General features: G+C 40.3%; 1 protein-coding gene across 4 annotated transcripts in view; it reads right to left on the bottom strand.

The window, feature by feature from the left end:
- The window catches only part of SMYD3 (SET and MYND domain containing 3), a 420,179-nt gene that overhangs the window by 38,420 nt on the left and 363,209 nt on the right, over positions 1-18,550 (bottom strand). For all 4 annotated transcript variants that reach the window (XM_056344176.1, XM_056344178.1, XM_056344179.1 and 1 more), the window contains 2 exons: positions 15,813-15,900; positions 12,166-12,340 (listed from right to left, as the gene is read on the bottom strand). In XM_056344176.1, the coding sequence (XP_056200151.1) occupies positions 12,166-12,340; positions 15,813-15,900 (263 nt within the window). The remainder of the gene's footprint in view (positions 1-12,165; positions 12,341-15,812; positions 15,901-18,550) is intronic.

Raw genomic sequence — 18,550 nt, forward strand, 5'->3', positions numbered from 1 at the left:
CACAAGATGGGGTAGTGTTATTGCATTGAACACACCACACTAACTTTGTTTCAGGAACAGGCTAAGGTACCTCTATATATGCCATTGTTGTCACTAGCCCTGCCAAAGACCCTGGAAATCAAATAGTTTTTGTCAACCTCAGTTGAACAAAAGCAAGCAGAATAGCAGCCCTGGGGGTTAGGGATGAGCCACCTGAGGAGTGTGCCGAAATGGCCAAAGGATTGCACTGTTTGCTGGAATGCAACTTGCATGGCTTAAGCATGCATGTATTTGCTTGAAGCCATTACAAACAGATCCTGATAAAATGGCTGCAAAGACAGGAAATATCAGGCAAATATAAAAAGCAACAGCAACAAAACTCAAGTAAAATACAGCCCAGCTCGCTAAAGACATCAGCAATCCAGTTAATTGTGGATTTACCTAGGAAGCAGTAACAGCAAGAGAAACTGGTATGAATATATACAAAACCTGAATATACACCATGAATATCTGCATTTGTGCCTGTGGGAAAGGTAGAGTTTCATGGAGAATCCTTTACATCCTTACCTGATGTAAAACAAGCTTGGCTAGTTCAGAGCAGCCAAGAACGTCACCTTGCCTTATGTTTAAATATAGGGCACCAAAAGGAAGGGATAGTGGTTTAGGGTGAGTATCAGAGAAATGGTAAGTAAATTTTCTTCCACGTTCAACCTGGTATATATTTGCCCAGTTCTGACCTTTGAAACAGATTTTATAGAAGCAGACTGACCCCCCCAGTTATATATACCACACCTTTATCATGAACAATGACAGCCTTTTGCTACTGAATTGCACATTGCTGAGACCTTCAGTGAAATCAGGATGCACAAACCACCACTAATTTCTATGGAGCTGTGTCCTTTTCATTTATCAGCAAATTTGTAGTCACGTTTCCCTTGCTTAACGTAGCAGGGTCTGAGGAGAACTCTCTGTGGGTTTTTATGAGGGTCACTGGATGCAGTAAACGCTCTGTCCCTGATATTTGCTAAATGCAAAGGTGTAGGCACAGTGAGAGTCCTCGCCCCTGCAAAAGGGAAGGGAAAAATCATGTTCCCCCACTGCAATATCTGGAGTAGGTTGTGCATCCATGGACACAATTCAACGCCCCAGCGGGTATAACCAGAACTTTCTTGTTCTCCTCAAGGTATCAGAAGACAGGAGTACTTCCCTGGGACAATGCTGCTCTCAGAGCAAGGCAGGGAGGTGAAAGCATGGAGCACTTAATAAGATTAACAATTTTAGTGAAAACCAATATAATTCTATTTGCATCACAGCTTAATGTTGATGCTCTGTTACATGAAAAAGACCTTTCCCCCCACCTTTTCCTCTCTTTCTTTCTCTCTACCAGCATAAGCAAACTTGCATAATTTGATAGCATCTGTTGATAAATACCCAGCATTGGTTGAGCCCCCCTGCGCTGCAAACATGCCAGCGAGACAATACACAGATGAACTGAATCCAGATGGGTAGCAACAGATAAAGCTTGAGTCTGCATTCAGGATGTTATCTTATTGCAAGCACGTAAACCTGCTTTTCATCTCCAAATTCTGAGATGTTGAATTAGTAGGGGTAATATTACCCAACTTGGTTACACATTTTGAAATCTCTTAAAACTAAAAGGCCTTACGCTGGTGCTGTACTGAGACAAATACCTATCTAGTTATTGTCATGAAACCAACTAACTTGTAGGACATTCCCTTGGTCATAAATTACTTTGTGTGATTCTTTCCTAGGATTTAAGAAGTGACACTATGTACCTTAGGACGCAATGCCTGTGTTTCAGAACACCTCAAACAGTACAACATGCAGCAATTACCCATTCTTCCCAAGCAAGATCTCCAGGCATATTTACATAAACATTTTTAAAACATGTATTTTGTGCCACTGTCTAAAGCAAAGTTCTCCACAAAATGCTGTGGTAAACCTTGCAAATTCCCCATATGACAAGAAAATTAATCTCTTACATGTTTTTCCTTTTTATGACTGTATATACTGAGGCTTTTGTTTTGTAGCCATGTAGGATCTAATTCCATTTTTCAAATTCTGCCAAACACACTACTGCATGAAAAGATTTTCTTTTCTCTTTCTCTTTTCTGTTTCATCAATAATGAATGGAGTAGAAAGACCTGGTTTAGAATGCTTCTACTTGTTGGCTGTCACTTTTGCCAGTTTTCAGAAGACTTCTGAAATGCTGGCCAGCCTTAAAAGTACATTAAATCCTTGGTGTGCATCATTCAACATACCTGAATTAATATGGAAATATATTCATGGTGTGGCTGTAATGAACACTCTTTGATTCCAGAACTTTATCTGCACTTCTGGCAGCCCATCAACCGTATCTTCCAAGAGTGCACTGCATGGTTAGAGAAAGCTGATTTTCCTCTAGGAAAGTATTTGCAACTGTGGCAGTATCTGTTTGATTTGCTCTCTTCCTTTCTTATCTTTTGTGATGATGGGGAGAAGTTAAAAGAAAGGTATTTTTCTCCCTAATTTTGCTATTTCTGGGCTTCTCATAATTGCTTTTTGGTTGTTTATTACTGGGCATTGCACTCCTCAGTATTCCTCCAAGATGACTTTATTTTGTTTGTAGAATACCTGTTTTTTAGTATTTATTAGGAGACTTACATCATTTTCTGAAGGTTGGTTGGTTGGTTGGTTGTTGGGGTTTTTTTTTCTCTCTGATATATTTATCTTGCTCTCACTTCTGTCAGCTTTCCTGGCCCTTTTGGCAACCTACTTCCTCAGAGGCTTTCTCCTTAGAAGTGCTATAGCCTGTCTTTTGTTAGCCTTCCAACATTTGTAATCAGTTATCATCTTTGTTCAGCTCTCTACCCACAGTCATTTGCTTCTTGTTTCTTCCTTCTTACTTTCATCTTCAAAGTCACATAACTAAAGGCGATTCAGGTTTCTGTGTCTTGCCTGATGACGAAATGACAAACTGAGAACTGAGAAAAGATGTTCCAGTGTACTCAAGGGAAGAGAAGGGCATCTGGGAGCGGTAAGGAGATGGGAGAGAAGCACTGAATCACCTGCTTAACCATGAAATTGGATTATCAGGAGATCAGCAGGCATCTCTGTGTTCGATACCAGCAGACAGAATTTTCTAGTAGAAAACGAGAATGGAAAGGAAGGAAGAAGCACCTTTGAAATATGCAGGATGGTTTTGCAGGTGGGCATAGGGTCACATCACACCGTCAACCCTTTCACTCTAAATTGCATAAACCAACATTGAGATGTTGTACAGAGAAGTAAGGAGATTAGAAGATTAGCCATTACCTACATTTCTGAAGGCCAGGAACTGTAGTATTTAGGATTTAGTGCAACTAGTGTTTGTGTAGCAGTCAAAATTCTCAGCATTTCCTGGAGCAGTCCCCTATGGCACAATTCTACTACTAATTATATGAAGCAGAGTGCTGTCCTAATGCATTGGTGTCGTTTCTTATACCAGGATTAGATAATTTAGACAGAACTAGTTCCAATACCTTCAAATGTTCCCTGTAGAGAAGGACTGGATTTTCTTGTTTTATGGGGTTAAGGAAAACTGCCTGACAGACCTTGACCAGGTCAAGAGAAATACAGCTCACAGAGATTTGATATGGTGGACAGGAGTATGCATCAACCCGTTAACCAATGTAGCATTATGCACAAGCTCAGTAAACACAGGACCTGAAAATAAGGATATTTCTGTTTTTCAGAGACATCCGAGTAATGCATTCTTAATAAGATCTTCCATTACATCTTAGTTCTTTCACTCAACCACTGGTAAATTAAAGAACTGATGAGCTTGTGGTCTACCACAACACCAGTAACTGTGTGGTCTCCAGGATTTGCTCGCTGTAGTAATTTACCTTTTGCTCTCACTTCCATGTTCAGGTTTTGCTCTTCCTTTCCTGTCAACATCAGTCTGTGAAATTTCAGGTTTACTCAGCATCACCTATTTTGCTGCAGAAGCTCTCCGACCTTCATTTTCTGGTTTCTATGGTGGATGGATCATCTCACTAGGAATTTGGTCATTCATTGGCACAGTTCTTCTTTGACAATACTTCCTTCAATTTTCTGGTTCTGCACACCCCTCTGCAAAGCACCGTGTTTCCATCACTCATGCTCCCTGGCCAATCTCATTGATTCACCCTTTAAACAGACTCTGTGTTCTTCAGTTTCTTTGCTCTCCTTATCTGCTGCTCCTTTTCTTTCCCCTCCCTCCCAACTGTATTTTTAATTTTCAGTAACTTTTCCACTTTTTCAATAGAAAAAAAATTATTGCTTTTTCATCCTTTTCAGCCTTTATCTCTAAGGTTGCTTAGACCATTTTCTTGCTTAAATATCGTGATTTTTCTTTTTCACCACTGTTCACATCTCCACCACTAGGCACTCTTAATTTATTTCCTTCTTAGAAGTACTGCCAAGTCTCCGCTCTCTGCCTCCTCAACTCAAATTGACAATTTATTCAAACAAAGAAATAGATATTTTCTGACTAAAATCAGACTCTTCCTAATTCTCCCCTCAGAGAATGCATTGTTCCTTACAACTTCTCTATTTTCTGCATGTCCTCTCTTTTCTTCTCTTTCATCAGAGCTAGCATTGTTCAGTTTATCTTTATTTTTTAATGATTCTCCTCCCCTTTGTCTCCCTTTTCACCATGACTTCTGCCTCTAAAATAGCTTTTTCAAAGCAATACTTAGTTACTGTCAAAGGAATCCAAAACTCGTCATACGCTTCATACGTATCTATTTTTAACTGTTAATTGTTCCCTTGACATTACTTCCCAATCCCATTTTAGCTCAGGTTCTAACCAAACCTTTGTTTAGGATCATCAGCTCCCCCCGCCCCTTCTTAACAAAATTCACCCAGACACTGAATTCCCAAAAATTGTTCTCGTCATCCTTCCAGCTGAATAACCATGCTGCGTTTTTCTCACAGCACACAGGTCCATGATATCTACTCATGCATTTGTAGGTTAGTTTTGCTTAGTACATGTTTAATACTCACTTCTACTTTGGTCACGTGTGTCCTTTAATTGGTGTATAATAGCAAACAGACTAATGAAAAGAGCTCCAGTAAGGGCTGCGTAAGTCCTTACTTTGTAAATTGCAAGGATACGTGTAAAAAAAAAAAAAAAAACCTAACAAAAAAAAGATCTCCTGATTACAAGACAAAGATACCAAGTATTTCTGCTTAATTAAAAACACACACACACATCCACAAAAAAAAAACCAAACAAACCACCACCCCCCCCCCAAAAAAAAAATTAACCCAAAAATCCCACCAACCCACACACAAAAATCCCCAACAAACAAACAAAAAAACCAAACCAAACTAAAAACAAACCCAAACCCCGTAACTACCTGAATCTTTCAGTTCTGGTAGGAAGGTAGACTAGGACTGAAATTCTTATTCTAGACAAAGCTTGAAGCTCTGAATGGTCTAACACCTTAATCTGAAAGAGATCCTACAGTGCAAGCCCCCCCGATCTCTAGAGATCAAGTGATCGTCGCCAGAGAACCCAGTCCTTTCAAGAAGGGTCTTAGAACGCCTTGGCAATGCCATGTGACGGGGGGAGAAACTGGCACTTGTAGTCGGGTCAGAGGAAAAAGAAACGCTGGAAACTTGGGCATGTAGTTCACTAACATCACTAGGAGATCACTGCCTGTAAAACTGAGATTCAAATAGCTCTTGGCATAAGCAAAAGGTGAAACTAGAAACTAGAACTAAAGCTAGTAAGCACCAGTATACAAATACAGAGCTACTGGGTGAACACTGTCAGGAAAATCTTGCAGCAATGAAGCTATTTTTAAAAGGCTTAGCCTACCTAAGAAATGTGGTATATACCGAATGAGGTACTGCAAATTAACACTGATGTTGCTGAACTTCCACTCAGGAGTGACAGAGTGTATAGGACAAGATAGAGACAGCAAATTTATGCCTGAAAAACAGCTGGCGTGACTGGGGAGAACAGCGAGACGTTTTATCCACGTGCACAATATGTGAAAATGAAGAAAGGTCGACGGTGGCACACTGATGGTGGTGTGAGCTCTCAGAAATCACCGAGGATTACGCAGCTAAGTATCAATTTTGGGCTCAACACCTTGTTGTAATGGAAGGATACAAAAAAAACAACTAGAGAAGAATCACAGAATCGAAGGCGCCGGTGCTATGCAAACGTAGCAAGCAAGCAGCAAAGCAGAAAATCTATTTCCTATGTGGGAAATGGATTGATCAGGACACAGATAACACAGGCACCAGACTTCAGGCAGAAAACTTTGCTTTTTCATTTTTTGAAAAGGCTGTTGGGATTGGAGGGGTCTGCAGGGGAGGAAGTAGGAAGGAGTGGGCTGCTGAAGTGCTTTAAGGGATTCCTAAAGATATCAGGCCAGGGACAAGCATGCTCCCTGTTTATCTATAAAATAGGTACACTGGAGCCAGAAATTGTGCAAATGTTGCTACAAACATCTGTCTTCTCAAATAATTGCCTACCATTAAGCACAGACAATACACTCTCCAATTTATACTGGGTTTTCCCTCCCAAAGGGCCAACAAAAAAAGAACCAAGTGGAGTTTACAGTTTTCACGGTTTTGTGATGTATATTTTTGTACTTTCAGATCTGCACAAGAGATGTCTGAACTTCTCCAGAACGCAAACTTCTGATTAAAATAACAAATATTGTGTTATATATATAAAAATAACAAATATTATCCAGCAAAAAGTTTTACTACAAGCCCTGTGTTATCTCACATAAAGGAGAGGTGAGATAGAGTGGGGGTAAAGTAGGAAGACAATTATCATACATATGCTACAAATGTTCATATATATCCCAATTTTTTAAGAAGCTGTATAACACAACCATACAGAGTACAGCGCATGAGAAAGTCTGACTTACACATGGTCAACTGAAGAATGTTTTTGCTAGGCTATAAATATAACTTCTAACATCAACAGTCTCTCATAAGGATTTCTAACTGCTTCATGAGCAGTGGTTGCTAAGGATGGTCTGGCCTCCGCTGATTTATGCTAATAGTGTCAGCTAATTTCATGTGACCAAACAGAAGCAGTAAAGACTGAGCGGCTACCAACAACCTGGGAGGACAGTAGAGAGGTGGTCTTGGTGCTCACCACCGTTTCTACCTGCTGTAGCAGTCTGTCACTATCAAGCTCTCATCCCTCTGCTGAAGGTGTGCCAAGCAGCTCCTCACTCGGCTTACAGCAACAGCTCCTGGAGGCTCCGAAGAGCCGTGATGCTCCAGCCTTGCTCATGCCCACAGACACAGCTACTCTTGGAGCAAACGTACCTCATCCTTCCTTCGACAAACCTCTGAGGTTTACTTGGGACCACTGTCTTACCATCTCTAGATGACAAATCAATGGCACCATTCAGGAATGAAAAAATATATTTTTATAATGATATTACTTAAATAATATATATCATTTATATATATTGTATATAAAATAACTACAAGTTAATTCACACCTTTTGGTTTAGACAATGGGAAGAAATGATACCCCAGCTATTCAGATTTTCCCACAAGCTGCACTTTTTAAATTTTTTCACAGTTCTTCGGTAAGATTTCTTTTTCTCTTCTTTCCCCACGTTTTGCTCTAAACTTTAGAGATAAATGCCTGTGGCCATTTTCTAAAACCCCCGAAAAGTCAGCAAGGTAGGTTTTCTCCTTTCTGTTCTTTGTTCCGTTCTTTCTTTGAATTGCTTTCTCCACATTTTTGCCTCACTCTCAGGTGATCCCAGAGGTAAGATTTATGTTTACTACTCATGTTTTATGATTAAGACACTGAACTTCGGTCACTGAATTACTACTAGCCGTAGGTTCCGAAACCTGCCAGCCTCACACAAGCCTCCGGGCGACCTCCCCCACGCCGACTGGCGCTGGAGCCACACTTTAACCCTGAAGCACCAGCATCCCCCAGTGGTCCTGTTCCTCACTGCAGACCACTCTGGAGTTTTCAAAGTGCCTCAGAATTAGTATTCAGGACTCAGCCGAACTCAGTAAAGAACCATAGACAGTTGATCATAGCTAAAGAAAAAAAAAAACAAACCAACACCTAATTTATTTCCAGTCATTGCATATATTGTGTTACAAAACACGCACCTGTAAGAGCAGGATTTTTTGGTAAAACACAGTGGAAAGGGGGGAAAAATCAGACCAAAACAAAACCTGACTCTATTGGAGAGCCTTTTTGAACAAAAGAAAATAGGTTAAGAGGCTCTTCCAAGAATATTAGGTTCTAACAGATATTTTTGGCTTTTTTACAAGACCACGACTCATGGAAAAGATACTATAGCAACCATCAATTTTTCATCTGCCTTTCGATTGAAGTGCACATACTTAGAAAACTGCAGTCCATCATATCTATTGAATTAGAATTCTAAACAAAAAAAAAAAATCCTGGCTGACATTTTGTTCACACAATGAAAATTCAACTACGTTCTCAGAAAACACTCAACAAGAAGCACACCCCAGCCACACTTATTAAGCCCAGCCCTTCGCACAGCAATCCAAAGTTGCGTTGGCTGGGATTGTTTTCCCTCTTCCCTAAAAGACTTCAGTCACTGAGGAAAGGTGAAGTAATGGGATACTGCAAAACACCACTCGCAGGGTTAGAGAACAGGAGTGAGAAGAGCAGACAAATGATGCCCGTCTAACACGAACATGGGTTGCTAGCACCTAACCAGCTTCCTCCCACTCCAGACCAGAACAGCCACATCAGCACAAGCCCTGTACCAGTGCTGACTCGGTGGAGGGAGGGCAACAACAGAAGGATGTGCAAGGCTGCTGGGGAGACAGCACAGCGCTTCTGCCCCACGCTCCTGTGTGGGATGAAATGAAGGAATTTCCTCTTGTTAACGTTGGAGCCCTCCACTAACACCTAATACTGCAGCACTGGAGATGGAGGGTTGTTAATTAAAACAGCCCATCAGAAAATCAGTGGGACTTATACAGTAGCTTTAAGTCCAGCAGGAGATTATGAGCAGTGCAGAACAGAAACAGAGGAACATGCTTGTTCTCGCCATATCAGAATCTCACCAGACCCAATGCCACAGGAGGCGATGCGGCTTTACCAAGTCCCCCTGCTCCCTAAATTCAGTAGGTACATGGTGTCACTTAGCTACTTCTTTTCCTCTTACTACTCTTGTCGCAGTAGCTGAGGACATCTAGCAGAGTTTTATAATGGAAGCATACTTCCACTCTTAGTCTGCTGTGTAAGCATGAATACTTGAGACAAGGGGGGGAAATACCCCAAATCCAATCCCCAGAACATATCTCCTTTCTCTGCAGCCGAAGGGCTAAATGCTGGGGTCCCTCCTCAGAGGTAACCCAAAGGAAGCCTGCCTTACTCAGCATCTCTGAACCTGATCCTGCAGGAGCAGCAGTCAGCCCGGAGTGTGAATGTGCTAACTGAGCCATGACAACCCCATGTAACACCTCTTGCTGATATTCTGTTTTTCTGTGGTTAAGGCTCATGAGGATTTTTGAAAGGAAGTTTATTTTTGCAAGCTGCCGAGGGCTGACTGTGACGTGGGGCAGCTTTCACTTAGGCAAATGTCTTAACTTTTGTTAAGGCTCCTGGACAGACAGGCAATTACTGCGACAATTACAACAAAAGCCGGGTAGGTACATTTTGGCTTAGGATGTTCAGTGAAAGTACACGTTGCAGGTTTTACTAAATAACGGACAGTTGAGGTTCAGCACAAAAGGAGAAGGCAGCTTTTCATCTCGACAGCTGCCGTCTCCCTATTTTTTGGAAGGTCTAAAAAATATTTGAGAGGTCCTAAACAATGTTCCTTCCAGGTTATTGTCACTACCTAAAATGCAGAGGTTGGTATTCAGTATGACAGATCAGTTTTATGTAGTTTAAGCATCTGTCTCTGCCAGTTACACGAAGTGGATGGTTCTGAGAAAGCCAGCAGCCATCATAATGAAAGTATACGTTACGACACAAAGTGTCACACAGCAGTGAAAATTAATCCTGCTGCTAAAGAAATGGAAAATGCACAATAAACACATTACCTGAAATTAAAATTGTTTTTGACCAAATCTCCAGAGCCTTTAAAGTTGTAACAATGATTTCCTATTCATATGGACTGCTTGAATTCTCAGGTGATTCCCTGTGGAGAGCTGTATGAATACTTTTTCCAGAGCTGAGGAAAGGAAAATAGATAGCTATAATGGAACTGCAGGAGCAGCCAAGCAGTAGATTGATTCAACAGGAGAAATTCAATGCATCCCAAAAGATTTCCTAGGATTTGCTCTCCCGCTGCTCAGGGCACAATTTGCTGTAATGAGAAACTGAGGATTTTGTTTCAGGTGTGCCAAAGCTTGCAGTGGTGACTTGAAGGTATAAAGAAAAAAAACCCAAAAAACCAACAACTGAAAATCTCTCTTAAATAATGCTTTTGGATGAGGAGAGAACAAGGAAAAGCTCTTCAAGGTGGAAAAAAAGGTCAAATATCTTATGCAAATAGTATTCCTTAAGAGATACTAATTGGATGCACAGTTGGACCCTTTCCTTCATCTCCAAACTCCTGCGTTAAACAGCTTGAAAACTACAGTACACTTCAGTAAGCAACACCGAGAAAGCTTTATTGAATTATCTGGTAAAATTGTACTTGGTCTTACTGTAATCCCTGCTCTCAAAAGTGTATGCAGAAAAATCCTGTTTTCAGTTGTGAAGAACTGAGTTAACAAGTTATAAAATGAAAAGCAAGTGTGTGTGGGGGTTATTAGTATGTAATAAGGGGATATTTAAGCAGGCAGACTGCTCTGTTCACCTGGAGCATGGCACATGGTAGCAGGCTGCCAGGAAGCATGTACTGCTGCAGTACGACATAAGCCCCATTTGAAAGGTTAAGTGGGACACACATGACGTGAATTTCACTCCAAAGAAATGTGGAATTTGTAGGCACTCACGCCCTCCTTCATAAGCAATAGTCATTATGAACCCCGAGCTTTTCTACAGCTCTGAAGTACCACAGCCTATGCAGATTTCTCGCTAATCACTTCATAGTGAAAGCTCTGAAATGCTGTGTTGTTTTTCAAGTAAAGCCCAGGGTTTTATTCAGAAACAGGCTGCCAGGTGAAATTTCCTCAGGCAAAATGCGGAATGCTGATGCCATCCTGGTTTGATTAGGGAAGACGTGCAAACCTTGAGATGTTCATGTTCACAGCAGCACATCCCATTCAGCACTAGCATGCCCCTCACACTTCTTAATGTCACACTGTGAACTGGAACATCACATGGTGTAGAAGAACCAACAGAGAAGGAATGGATGCTCTAAAAAACACCTTACAAAGAATGAACATTCACATGTGCATGACATTAGATCTGGACATTCAGCACAGGTTTACATTTAGTTATAAACAATACAATGCAAATATCCCAAACCCAAACCTTTAAGTCTTGGCGCTTTCAGAACACAGCCCAAAGCAGACAGCACCCACCCTTTCTCCACAAGATGACCAAAGTCGCATTACAGCTCCAGGCTCCAATCAACTTCAAGACCTACCACACAAAGTAGGATCTCCTAGAGCATCCTTCCTGATTGATAACAGGCCATCAGACTCGGAAACTCCCAGCACATTGCATAGCAACAAGTACTGTCCAGGAGAGAAGAACAACAAGTGCTCCACCAGCTCAGCCTCTTCCCAAAATAAGGACCAGGGGCTCTTTCAGTCCAGTTAGAATAAAAAAAACACTCTTGCAAAAAGCAGATCCTTCTGTAAACTCTATGTATAGAATATACAGAGAATATACATTATTTCAACCAGCTACCTGTCCTTCAAGCTTGACCTAACTCAGCATAAAATACAGAAGCCCCCATTGCAATGGAACCTGAAGCAGAAAGTCAGCTTCTGATCCGGAACAGGGCAGCATCTGGACACAGGGAACCGTGAGAGGCTAATAATACTCAGTGATTATTACAGTTCCTTTCATCATTTGATTTGCTCTCAGTCTGACTGCAGAAGCAGAAAGGGAATTCTACCTCATCCATTAACCTGGAAAGCAAGGCAAGATGTGCAGCAACAAATAAAACCAGTAAGAAGCAGCTAGAGGAAACACAACGATCTTTGCTTTTAATGAGACAGCCCCTTGTCCCCCCCATCTTTGGAAACAGTTAAACCAATTACATCTCTTACCTGTACGGTTCCAGAGTCCTGTGGCCGTAATACAAAGCTTCTTCCCACGATTCAAGGTTAATACAGGCATCCATGGCACAGTCAAGCATTTTCAGCTGATAAATATTTGTGTCTGGAAGACGACCCACATTGCCGCTCAAGAGATTCTGGCATCTTGCCAGAACCTGCTCCCAGTCTGTTATTAGCCTTAGTTAAAGAAATATCTCTAATCAAACAAAAATACAAGTTCTAAATGTTGTTATCAAGGAGTAAGAGCTACAGGGCATTAAGATAAAAAAGCTGCCACCATTCCAGACTCAATTCCTGAAAACATACTTGAACTCAGGAGTGGTAGCTTAGGTAACTATGCTTCGTTTACATTTAGAAAAACAATTTCTAAAGAAGGCAGTACTTCAGCAATAAAGAGTAAAAGAAAGATGACAAAATGGAAGGATACAAATTAAAATTCAAATACTTTTTATTTAGCTGCTGAAACATTATTACTTACTTAAGATACGCCTCCAAATCTTACATCCAAGGGCAAGGACCCATGGAAAAGAGTCTTAACAAAATGCCTCAGCAGCTAAAAAAAGAAAAAAATGTATTTTTTATATATTAAAACAATGAGACACACTTTTAAGCTGCCCAAGATTTTGTTTAGAATTCTCATGAAATTAGAACCTTTTCTTGAAATGAATTAATCTTCTATCTCCCTGAAACAGTTGTAAAGAGCATTGTTTTATTTTTTTCAAGTACAGCTGCATGTGTCATGCATGAGGAAGAAAAGCATTGTAGTTCTGCTATCTGACTGCAGTTTGGGTTTAAGGATCCTGGCAGTAAAGAAAATGTGTACCTCCATTGCTACAAGAAGATATTTTGTGTGTTTGGGAGAGAGGAAAAGTAAGCTGGACCCTGCATTCACTTTAGTTGGATATTCCTAACCACAAATCACTTATTTTCATTACATTCCACACTGATCTGACTTCTCTGTAGAGCAGATTCTTCTCGCTCTGACCACACCTAAGCTGAATACCAATACTCCCAGATTTTAAGTGAGTACTGTCATCTGGGACTTTATAGGAGTCCCAGAATGCAAGTAGTCTAAACACCAAAAAGATACCATATACACCAGTAAGAACAAATGAAATAATAATAACAACAAAATAGACTTATAGTATGAGAAGTAATAGCATTGTTTGCATCACAGCCTTTTCCACACAATCAGCTCAAGGAAGTTCAGCAGTTACCTTCATGACATAACTGAAAATACTATTCCCCCCACTCCAGCAATGGATTTCAGTGTACAATGATTACCCTGTGATGAAGTAACGAGTCCTTCTTGAACATGGGAATATTTACATACTTAAATTTAAGTATGTGACCACTCATGGCTGGGCCAGGATTTATAACATGGTTGTTACAAGGCTAAACTAATTATTTGTGAATTGCTCTCATGCCCTTGGATTGAAAGACCCATATAAGGGAAGGAATGTGTTATTATAAAATTGCACCTTAACCTTTGTATCTCTGGCAAACATCCATGTATTCTTTACAACTGATTAAGGACAGACAAACAGAAGAATGAGGGATATTATTTCCACTTGATACAATTTTTGTAGAAAGTACAAAGCACTGACATTCTTGAAAGATTACCATTTTAGCTGATGCATAGTATTAGCCTGTCTGCTTTTATTTCTCATTATACTGCTTTGTTCCCTCAGTAGCATCTAACAGCAACTGTGCTATATTGCAAAACCTGATGGGACCCAATTTTCAGGTATATAAATTGCAAATTAGAAAACCCTCTATCAGTGCAACAGGACTAAAGAGAAGATGGCTGTCTGTATCTGCCGAAGACTAGCTCCTCCAGGAGCTCTGCTACTGTGTGGCCTGAGATGTAGAGGAATCCCTTTCTCCACCATAATCCCCTTGCACTGGGCTTTAGCATCTCAGTTTGTCTGCCTAAACTGCAATTTGGGCCTAAGACAGTTCACTGACACCTATTGCTTTAGGTTCTCTAACTGCAGCTTTAGCATTACAACACTGCACCAGCTATCATCAGATTTTGGAAGGCACTAACTTTCTCAACTGTAGGAACTGTTAGTTAATTTGCTAAAAAAAACCCCAAAAACAACACACACACATTTGCAGAAACTAATGATGGCGTGCTTCAGTCAGCAAGCAAGATTTTCTATTTGTTCTTGGCAAGCAGACAAATACCAGGCTCCCTCGTCAGGTACTGCACTTAGCACCGCATGCCAATTAGCACTGGTGCTGTGGCAAAGATGACACATCCCAAATAGCCCCGTTCCTGAGAACAAAAGCCGCACAGACAACAAGGACTTATTTTTTTCAAGCAGCCCTGATACCTTTTTACTACAACGTGTTTGACTCATTTTTAAGTATCAGTTAAATCAGCCATCTTAATTAAAGCCACTAGCAAAATTCAGGAGGTGCAATTTCTCCTGAAATTAAGCATAGGAACGTTAAATAGGACCAGTGTTTGGGCTCCATTCTTTTGGTATAAAAATGATTGCAACTGCACGTTGCATATCTATAACTTAACTTTCAGGTTAAAACCCGGGCCCTGAAGTACAACTGGATGCCTGAAGATGTATTTCAGCATTGTCTTTCTCAATCCAGTGATTACAGAGGGACTTAAAGCAGACTAGAAACTATATGAAAATTAAAGTTAGACGAGATGAGTGTTTCCCTTTTGCTAACAAATTAATCTCTCTGGATTAGAAAGAAACAAACCCAGTTAGGGTGTGGGTTTTTTTTTTTTTTGTTACAATAAAAATTGTGATCATTTGTTTCCAGTCTGGAATATCACTATGCAAACATGTTTCTTATGCTGCTGAAAAGTAAAACTGGAAGATTTAATTCTCTCTAGCTCCAGAGAAAGGCCATGTTTCTGAAAATGGTAAGGCATCTTGCTACAATAGGCCAGGTTTGCAGTCAGTGAAATCCCACTGAACAGACTAAGATGAGAGGGATCAATATATTCAGCCTTCTAGAGAAAATCTGCACCTCTCTTCTACTCATCTTTTCTTGGCTTTTGCTGTATACTAATTGTTTTAATTAGATTGAATATCTGCATGATGGCCGTCAGGCTCCAGTTCTGTTTATTAGTGCAAGATCATCTCATTCAATTTGCTTAATTATCAATTATTATTATATATTATTATTATAACATATTATAATGATTCTGTAATGTTTGCAGTGAACCTGACTGATTATATTCTTGTTATTGTCACTGCTGTGTGAAGAATGAGAACCTGGAAATGTTCACAATGGGACTAATGGGATAAGGAATTTAACAACATTCAGATTAAGCTTTATTTCATTTAGAAGTGGATTTATCTGAAGTGATGGGCTGTGACGGCAGAAGTCTAAACCTGAGCCAAAATACCCCTTCACATCCCAGGTACCTGTTACGCCTGCCACAAAGCAGTTCCAGGCCAAGCAATCAGAGACTCTATTATTATTAACACAATTAAGAATATTACACATTTTTAACATCAAATGAATGAAAAATACATTTTAAAACCACATAAAAACATAAATCTTTACGAAACAAATCTCAACAGATGAACTGCATAGCAAGGGTCTCTCCAGATTTTTTTTGCAACCGAATGACATACTGCAGCCTGCCACTGAAAGGATACCTTCTTTTGATTTTGGATATTTTACTTCATTTACAGCATCTCTGACTTCTTTCCAGGCACGCTGGTCACCGGCCAATTTCTCAGCATCCTGGTTAACGGAAACAAAAGCATTTGATGAGAAAAACAGTAAACTGAGAATACGCAGTAGGGCTGAAAAACACTAAAAAAATTACATTGATGAAAGCTACTTGTGGGGATTGTGTCACCGGGTTTTTTTAAATGCACAAAAAAATCATTTCACCTGGCATTAGTACTCATCCTGTGTTTGTAAGCAAATGAGATGATTTCAAGAAAAATGAATGCACACTTGGAAACAATAAATACTCAAACCAGACATTATGTTTGCCACAAGAACTATGATCAACCAGAAAAGAAAAATAATAGCATGTGATTTTTAATATTAAAATGCATTAAGCAGATCAAATTCTCTCAAAAACCTGCTACCTAATACTTCATAGAGCCTCAACCACAGTGCAGAAAGGATTTAGCAAATAATTTTGATTAACCATGTGGTGATTATAGACTTTATAAACAGTGGGAGGCTACCTTCATCTATTACAGTTACCAGCATGAGCTTGCAGGAGAAGTCTAGTAGTCAGAAAAATCTGAACTTCAGTTTTGTTTTTTAACTCATTGCTATTTCTTCCCTACTCCATCTGATTCCATAAACAGCTATATTTTCCCATTGCTTTGTCATAAAGAAGGCAAAAATGATTAATGGCTAGAGCAGTAACAGAAAGTTTCCCTTTTCAACTCTCTAGCAGTTAGTAACTGCACCTTAGGCAAACCACTTGGAACAAATTTATTAAAGCATCCACAGACATGGTTAAGCATCCTGAAGGATTTCCAAAAGCATCTAGATATTCAATTTCCATCGCCATAAGCACTTAAATACCTTTAAAAATCTGGCCTTTAAGACACTGCAGTTCATTACCTCTCCCTCCTTATAAAAGGCCCTCACAAAAGAATTTTGTAAGTACAAATTCTTGCAGGAGTATTATAAATACAGTTAAAAAAATTAAAAAATAATAAAAAAATCAGCCTTCAGGAGGGCTGGAGGTCTGGAGATGAACAGGGAAGGTGTGTGAAAACCTAACCAAGCACTTAGTAACCAACAGATGCTCACTGGGCATCGCAGGAGTACCTCTGTTTAAAAGCCTGTAACCTGTATCTGTCTAGAACTCCATAATTTTCTTCTTTTACTGCTCCTTATTTACCATAAATTCAGACCCAAAAAAACCTTACAGTAAGAATCAGCCCTCACTTTCACATTTCATATGCAGTTTTGTCTTTCCATTTGCTCCTGCTCCATGCAAGAGCAGACCTCTGTATTCCTGGGCTGATTAAATCAAGAATAAATCCAGATTGGTCTCAGCTGCCCCACCATTCCGTGAGGGCCTTATACAGGGAGGGCAGCCCGGCCCTGCTGCATATCATGTGTCCTTCCCCCACAATCGGTTCTGTTATCACAAAGATCCCCTGGAAATCACTCTGTGGATAGCTGAATTTGCCACAGGAAGGCATAAGGTGAATGTTAAGACAAAGAAGCTCATACTGTATCAATGTTACCAGCACAATTAATGTGCATACCTAGCCCTCTAACAGCTTAGTGACAGACTTACGCTGAATCCGTTAGCTCCAATGTAACCTCCACCAGTTTTTATGGGACTACATCTGTTTCCCAACTTAGCCTGAGAACCTGATACAATCTGTCTCTAAAACATCTTTTAGAGACTGATCAAGCCCTGCTCAGTGATTAAGCTAAAAAAATATCTGGCCTGTAAGATACTAATAATGATGTCTGTGAAACTTTAGGTTTAAGGAGCTACCAAAAAAGAACAATTCTCTTAAGAATTTTTTTCCCTATCTTTTCCCACCAGCCCAAGTATAATTCTCAGTATTTCTGTAACATGTTGTAAGCCTTACAATTAAAACCTCAGAAATGTGGGAATTGGGACAGATTTATAGGTGAAAGAACAAAAACAACCATACACCAAGTTGCAGGCCAATGACTGATGCATCATTAGGGCTAACTTTAAACACAGAGGGACCGATGGATGAATCGGGTTAAGGTATTCATTGACATGGGATTAATCTTTCTCCTGTGCAGTCTTTTGAGTCTCATTGTCTTCTAGCATTTCATTAACACCACAAAGCAGTGCAAGGTAGGGATTGCATCTACCCTTTACACTAGCACATAGGGCTAAGTCAACACTGGCTTCAGACTCAGGTAGTGTCTGAGGGACATACCAGGGAGTGTCTGTTGGCCCAGTAATCTCCCAGCCCTCTCCAGAATCACGCTCCTTATCCCTTTTGTAAGAGACTTTAGGATGGAGGGATTTAAGTCACAGGTTTCAACGCTTTCTGTGTTCTCAAGGTGAGGCATTTTGGGGATTGGCCCACACAGGAACAAGCAAACACCTGGCTAGCTGGGCCTTTTACACCTGTACTGTTCTTCACCTGATTTCTACCCACTAAAGAAGTCCTGTCCTTTCCTAAACACTCCTGTTCACGTCAGGGAGGCCTCTTCCAAACCAGCAGCCAGGCAGCGACTGCAAAACAACTCTGCAAAACAAGCCCTCCTTGTCACCACTGGCAACACTTCAGCCTTCCAGCCCAATAAGCTTTTTCCAAGTAAGTTGTTTCTCTCCCTTGGACAATGCCTTGAAAGTCACGGCCATGTGATATGACTCAGCCAGCTAAAAATACAAAGCTGCCTTGGCGTTTGAATTATGGAA

This window comes from Falco biarmicus, chromosome 6 (assembly GCF_023638135.1).
Source record: "Falco biarmicus isolate bFalBia1 chromosome 6, bFalBia1.pri, whole genome shotgun sequence".
NCBI classification, from domain to species: domain Eukaryota; kingdom Metazoa; phylum Chordata; class Aves; order Falconiformes; family Falconidae; genus Falco; species Falco biarmicus.